This window comes from Scylla paramamosain, unplaced genomic scaffold, assembly GCF_035594125.1.
Source record: "Scylla paramamosain isolate STU-SP2022 unplaced genomic scaffold, ASM3559412v1 Contig5, whole genome shotgun sequence".
Lineage (NCBI taxonomy): Eukaryota > Metazoa > Arthropoda > Malacostraca > Decapoda > Portunidae > Scylla > Scylla paramamosain.
Window position 1 is genome coordinate 75,001 of NW_026973670.1, and position 7,500 is coordinate 82,500.

Genomic DNA, 7,500 nt, shown 5'->3' on the forward strand with positions numbered 1-7,500 from the left:
AATCTGTCTCTAGAACCATTAAAACACCATTAAAAACCTGCATCATTTCAACTAGACCCTTTTGAAAACACTACAGGTAATCAAGAGTGTTTTTCCTGTTAATAATGTAGAAATCTTGCTAATCTGTCACTAGAACCATTAAAACACTATTAAAAACTTGCATCATTTCAACTAGACCCTTTTGAAAACACTACAGGTAATCAAGAGTGTTTTTCCTGTTAATAATGTAGAAATCTTGCTAATCTGTCACTAGAACCATTAAAACACCATTAAAAACCTGCATCATTTCAACTAAACCCTCTTGAAAGTAATGGTGGCTTCAGAATATATAAAAAAAAAAGTGGAATTATTTATTTGTCAGTGTGTAATTATTATAATCTAACTTCGATCTATTTTAGTGAAAAACATCTTATATATATACACCACAAGTTCAGTAAATAATAACAGATAAAATTCTTAATAAAATCGCCATAAATAAATAAAGAAGACTTGTATTGGGTAATTCTTATGCTCACTTTTAATAGCAAGCCAAGCACCGCCACTAACAAATATAGAAATTACATAGAAAAAAAATTATGTACAAAAACAAAAGGAAAATGTTACGAATTACATAGAGATGGAATGAAAAAAAATATAAATAGAACTAAGAGGAAGAAGAAGAAGAAGAAGAAGATACAGAGAGAGAGAAAGAATCAAATATACTTATCCACGAAATGAAATGATGCAGGTCTTTAAGGGTGTTTTAATGATTCCAGTGACAGATTAGTAAGATTTCTACATTATTAACAGGAGAAACACTGCAGATAACCTGTACTGTTTTCAAGGGGGTCTATTGGGTAAGTCTTATGCTCATTTTTAATAGCAAGCCAAGCACCGCCACTACCAAATATATAAATTATACAAAAGAAAATTATGTAGAAAAACAAAAGAAAAATGTTACGAATTACATAGAGATGGAATGAAAAATAATATAAATAGAGATAAGAGGAAAAAGAAGAAGAAGAAGATACAGAGAGAGAGAGAGAGAGAGAGAGAGAGAGAGAGAGAGAGAGAGAGAGAGAGAGAGAGAGAGAGAGAGAATCAAATATTATACTTATCCATGAAAACCATATATATATATATATATATATATATATATATATATATATATATATATATATATATATATATATATATATATATATATTTCTCTTTCCTTTTATTTATTTATTTATTATTTAATTATTTATTTCTCTATCAATACTAACATATCTGTTTTTTCCCCTTACAGAAATCTTAATTGCTGTTACTTTTACCACACGGTCTGACATAATAAAAAAAAACAATATTTAATAACCCAAAGTACACAAATAAATAAATAAACAAATATATACAAATATTAAAGGAATGACATGTATCGTTGATATATTTCAATGTATCTCCCCTTCATAAAAATCTCCATACCCTGTTATATTTCTCCTTATTTTGACTTCCCCGGAGACTGCCGCACCACGCCCTTCAGGCCGAGCAAAGGTCAAGGATCAAGCTTCCTTCTTCATGCATTCTTTCCGCCCAAAATAGCCTGTCAATGCGGAATTTTTATCTTTAAAAACAACCGAAAATTTCTTCATTTCTCAGTAGTGTAGATCAATGGCCATGTTCCAAACTGTCGTACGGAGACCAGGGTGACTACAGTATTGGACTATTTAACTATTCATGGACTGTACTATTGAATTTATGGTGTATAATTGTTCCATTGGGTTAAAGATTGTGATTCCTAGGCGTGTCATTGAGTGAGCTAGCTTTATTTTCTCTATTTTCATACCACACATTCTCTCATTCACACACTCTCTCTCACTATCTGCCAGACGCAAAATATAGAACAACATTGAAAAAAAAACATATTTTCCCTGCATGATTCAAAAAAAATAATAAATTCTAATAAACTAAAACCAAAACCCTATTCAGCCATACATAAGAATACAAGATGGAGCAAATAAGAGAAGAGAAATAAAATAAAAAGCAAGGTAAGAGGGGGAGGGGGAGGAAGAGGGGAATGAATCCCCGGGAAGCAACCCAGCCTCAGTGTTATATTGCAAGTCGAGGAGGGGGGTTGTGTGCAAATCCGCTCCGGTGCGAATCTATTTGACCTGTGTCCGTGACCTTGCATGGTGTCCGTGGCGATAAATAGGTGTGTTCTAGTGACCTTAAGGTGCGGAGAGGCGCGAAAGGCGTTATGGATACGGAATTAAGGAAATACTGGGGACAAAACACCAGACACATAGGAGGTGAGTAGCTGATGATGACTATTGTTGTTGTTCTTACCATTACTACTACTACTACTACTACTACTACCATTATTACTACTACTACTACTACTACTACTACTACTACTACTACTACTACTACAACCATCACTAATGCATTTAATTTACTACAAATCTTACTTATTATTCAAAACTCCTTTAATGAAAACATTTCTCCTCCTCCTCCTCCTCCTCCTCCTCCTCCTCCTCCTCCTCCTCCTCCTCCTCCTCTTCCTCTTCCTCTTCCTCCTCCTCCTCCTCTTCCTCCTTCTCCTCCTCCTCCTCCTCCTCCTCCTCTTCCTCCTCCTCCTCCTCCTCCTCTTCCTCCTTCTCCTCCTCCTCCTCTTCCTCCTCCTCCTTCAATCCCTATTCCTCTTCTTCCTCATATGGTCCCTTTCCTCCTCCTCCTCCTCCTCCTCCTCCTCCTCCTCATAAGGCTCCTTTCTTCTCCTACGTCTGTCCTTACGGTTCCTCCTCCTACTTTTCTTCTTCTTCTTCTTCTTCTTCTTCTTCTTCTTCTTCTTCTTCTTCTTCTTCTTCTCGTCATCTCATCCTCCTTTTTCCATATTTTGTTCGTCAATATCATTAATTCTCTCTCTCTCTCTCTCTCTCTCTCTCTCTCTCTCTCTCTCTCTCTCTCTCTCTCTCTCTCTCTCTCTTTCTCTCCATTGTTTATTTTATGATGAAATACTTATTGTGTGTTCGTGTGTGTGTGTGTGTGTGTGTGTGTGTGTGTGTGTGTGTGTGTGTGTGTGTGTGTGTGTGTGTGTGTGTTCTAATATTTTTCCTATAAACGGTCTCTCTCTCTCTCTCTCTCTCTCTCTCTCTCTCTCTCTCTCTCTCTCTCTCTCTCTCTCTCTCTCTCTCTCACAAATTATCCATTTTTTCTCTCTACTTTCTCTCTGTTTCTAGTTATTCTTTCCTCCTCTTCCTCCTCCTCCTCCTCCTCCTTGTAAAGACTTGTAAAGAGAGAGAGAGAGAGAGAGAGAGAGAGAGAGAGAGAGAGAGAGAGAGAGAGAGAGAGTAAAGTGTGGGTGGAGGAGGAGTGTTCGACTCTTGACCAGCAGGGGCACAGGAAACGCAGGTAACAGTGCAGGTGTTTATTCACAGAAGGTGTGAACAGAAGGCTGGAGGTAGGTGATCTCTCGGCGCCAGGCCGCGCACTTCCACTTAACACTTATGACTGAAGCCTAGCTCGTTCACTCATACACGTATTCATGCCTCACACAAGTCTCGCTCATTCACTCGTTCACACAACTAGCTAACAACCACACACCTCCCCCGAGACATAAGGAAGATTCCTTATCTTTGTTATGGCTACCGTAACACATGAAACAAAGTTACAATGATTGAAGTACAGAAAACACGGTACATATACACAAAACAAACACAGCGTACAATGAACACGTACGACTAATCGTAGGTGCTACGGTGCCACCGCACCTGCAGTCGTCTCGGCTCCCTACGCTGTCGGCTGCTTCGACGCTCTGGTTGCTCTCGGCCACGGTGTACCCCGTTACCCTGATGCTCCGGGCTGCCGGGATGGTGGTGTTCCTCGTGACCCTGATGCTGAAGCGCTGCACCGCCATGAGCGGTGTGCTGCTCGACAGGAAGGGGAGCAAGAGGTCTGTGTGGGCGTAGGTGTCTTCTATTACGCCACATCACGCGACCGCTGCCCATCTTGATGAGGTAGTCTCTCCTTCGCCCAACAGCCACGATGACACCCAGGCGATCCCAGAGGCCTGTCGTGTGATCTTGAACGTCGACGTGGCCACCGAGGTGCAGGAGAGGAAGAGTACGGGCGGACGCGTCGTGGCGAAGTTTCGCTTTCTTCCTCAGTCGCTCTGCCTTGGCGTCGCACTCATCAGCAGCGCGCTGCCACTGCTGAGCGTATGAGCGATGATGAGCCGGGACACAGGACCTCATAGGATGACCGAAGAGGACTTGTGCTGGTGATCGCCCTTCCGCCCTCGGAGTGTTGCGCAGTTCCAGCAACCCGCGAGCGAACGCATCCTCGTCCAGGTGTCCCTGCTGTGTGGTCGTGAGGATCAGCTTCTTCACGGACTTGACCGCTGCCTCGGCGTGACCATTGGAGCGTGGATAATGAGGTGAAGATACACGATGCTCCACCCCCCATCGAGCCAGGAAGCGCCGTACCGATGAAGAAGTGAACTGCGGTCCACCGTCAGTCCTCAGGAGAACAGGCACGCCCGTGTCGGCGAACACACCCCGAAGGACACGAACGAGCTGATCAGCCGATGCTGGACGTGAGCATGCAGACACGTGAGGCCACCCAGACAAGCGATCTACATACACGAGGTATGTACGGCCTGCTGCGTGGAAGTAGTCTGCAGAAACTGACTCAAACACCCTGCTGGGTGTGTCCGTGTCCTGCCAGAGAGGTTCGTTGGCTTGGCTTGGTAGGAGTGGACGGCATAGTGAGCATCCAGAAACGACGTTCTCAACGTCTCTGTCCATACCAGGCCAGTACACCGTTTGTCGGGCCCGTCGCTTGGTGCGCTCCATCCCCTGATGACTGTCATGGAGTCGCTCTAGTGTTTCTCGGCGGAGGCTGTGAGGAATAAGAAGCCTCGGCCCGTAAACCACCAGGTCGTCGTCTACGGCCAGCAGACTGCGCACCGGCCAGTACGTACGCAAGCGGTGATCGAGGTCGTGGCAATGATCAGGGAAGCCCTCGATGATGACGTTCTTGAGCAAGCAGTACTCCCCGTCTCTTGCTGCTGCGGCACGTACCATTTCCACAGTCTGATCCTGGAGTGGTGCTAAGCGGACGCCGTCCTCATTGGTGGCAGATAACGCTGAGATGACCGCTGAGTGGAGAGGGTCGAGGTCACCAGAAGTAGCAGCATCCTCTTCCTCCACTGGGTCCTGTACTGGAGCACGTGAGAGGGCGTCGGGCACACAGTGTGTCGATCCCTTTTGCCAGCTTGCTGTGAAAGAATACTGAGCAAGCTTCTCCCTCATGCGCTGCAGCCGCAGGTTCTCTATTTCTCCCAACAACTTGCTATTGAGGAGAGGTATCAGCGGGCGGTGGTCGAGCACTAGATCGAAGTGAGGGAGTCCTTTCAGGTAGGTGCCACATTTCCTGACTGCCCAGACGATTGCAGCCATTTCCAACTCTATTACTGCATAGCGGCTCTCTGTGTCTGTAACAAATCTTGACCCGCATTGCACCATCTTCCACTGGTCACTGTGCTTCTGCAGGAGAACGAATCCAAATCCGTGCATCCTTGAGGCGTCAGTCTGTAGCATCGTTGGTAATGATGGGTCGAAGTATGCCAAGACAGGTGGGCTGACGAGACACTGTTTCACCTTCTCAAACGCCTCTTCATGGTTAGGAGACCAGCACCAACTGTTCTTCGGGCGTAAGAGATCTCTGAGGGGTTGTGCAGCTGCAGCCACAGCAGGAGAAAAGCTTCCAAGCTGGTTTGTAAGACCCATGAATGATCGTAAGTCGGTGATGTGCTGTGGTCGTGGGAAGTCAGAGATTGCCTTAACTTTCTTTGAGTCTGTCGTGTAGCCTTGTCCAGAAACAGAGTAACCACAGTAATCTACCACTCTTTCCGCGAATGTAAACTTCTGTGGGTTGAGAGTGATGCCGTGCTGGTCACACCGCCGCACAATCTGAATGACATGGGCTAAGTGCGCACTGTAGGTGGAGTCATAGGCCAGGATGTCGTCCACGATCTTGATGGTGTTAGGTATGTCGCCGAGAGCTTGGTCTCCTCGACGGTTATACTCGTCTCCAGACGAGACGAGACCCATAACCGCTCGCCGAAACTTGTACCGACCCCAAGGTGTTATGAAGCAGGTTAAATCCTGGTCTTCTTCTCTAATGGGGACTTGAAAATACCCCATCTTGGCATCAAGAGTGGTGAACCAAACTGCTCCGGTCCCGATCGAGGCGATGGCGTCATGAGGTGAGCGCACTGGATACACGGGCCTCTTCACGTAACGGTTGAGTCGTGTCAGGTCAACACACAGCCTTACACCAGATGTCTTTTTTGGGACAGGCACGATGGGGTGGCACCATGCCGTAGGGTAGTCCACACTCTCGATGATTCCCTTGTTAAGCAGCTCTTCCAACTGGCTCTTAATTTCTTCACGCCAATTGTAAGGGATTGTACGAGATGCTGTTACGGCGAAGGGTCGAGCGTCGTCTGTCAACTCGATGGCCATGGATCCACCAGCCATTGCACGTAAACCTTCCTTTGCTTCGAAGACGCTGGGAAAGGCCTTGATCACAGCAGCAGCGTGCCCCGCACGCTGCTGTGGCGTTGGGTCGTAGGAATGAGGCCAGCTGATCACTTCTGTGGGCGTAGATAGAGGTGGCTGCGAGGCGGTCGGGTACTTGATGGAGCTGTTGCCGGTGTGCTGTTCTTCCCTGCGTAGCGGTCGGATTTGAGCCGGAAAATCTTCGGGGAGGATTCCGAGAGCGATGGAATCGTACCAGCTAAGCAGCGCCCCCTTCACCTCCTTCACCACGCTCACAACAGTCTCAGCTTCCCTGTCGCCCAGTTGCAAGTGCGACGAGAAAGTTCCTACACAGGTGAGGGGGTGATTACCGGCAGCATAAAGTCCATCACCATCAGCGGGCGCCAAGCTGGAGGGCGGGATTCCAAGGAGTGTTGCCGTGTCGAGGCCAATAACGGTCGTTTCGGCCCCAGAGTCAGGAGTCCACGTAATCTTGTCTCTTCCAGCGGGATGTGTGGCGGTAATGAGCACCTGGGGCGCAGGTCGTGCCGTCACCGTCTTTGTGTATACGCCTGATAAGAGCTGGTATACACTGGCACTGGCTCCCCGCCTCGGGCCTGCACCGCGATGAGGAGAGACAGTTGAGGAACTCCTCGAAGCTCCTCGTCGTTTCCTCACTGTCTGCTGACATACACTCGCAAAATGCCCTCTTTTCCCGCAGTTACGACACACTTTATCTATTGCCTGGCATCCCCTTTTGTCACTGCGACAATCTTTGCCACAACGATAACAGCCCGTGGGGCTTGAGCCCCCGAAACTGCCCTTCCTGTAGTTCGAGACAGCGTTCACACCATGGCTCGAAGAGTGAGAGCCGCCCCTTAGTACTGCACTACACTGGTTAGCGCTCTCTGATGCTCTGCAAATATCTATGGCGTTTTCAAGGGTGAGTTTCTTGTTTTCCAGCATGCGTTTCAGAGCCACTTCGTCTCGTGTCCCAACG

The 7,500-nt window shown here is 46.9% G+C and overlaps 2 protein-coding genes across 5 annotated transcripts in view; one reads left to right on the forward strand and one right to left on the reverse strand.

Moving 5' to 3' along the window:
- Nucleotides 1-7,500, reverse strand: part of LOC135096647 (cadherin EGF LAG seven-pass G-type receptor 2-like) — a 72,020-nt gene that overhangs the window by 8,506 nt on the left and 56,014 nt on the right. The gene's annotated exons all lie outside the window — the stretch shown is intronic.
- Nucleotides 2,013-7,500, forward strand: part of LOC135096644 (uncharacterized) — a 25,720-nt gene continuing 20,232 nt past the window's right edge. For 2 of the 4 annotated variants that reach the window (XR_010264883.1, XM_063998331.1), the window contains exon 1: nt 2,013-2,267. Coding sequence is in view for 3 of the 4 variants with exons in the window: in XM_063998331.1 (XP_063854401.1) it covers nt 2,216-2,267 (52 nt within the window). In the remaining variant the exon portion in view is untranslated. The remainder of the gene's footprint in view (nt 2,268-7,500) is intronic. The other 2 variants (XM_063998327.1, XM_063998330.1) reach the window with 2 other exon arrangements.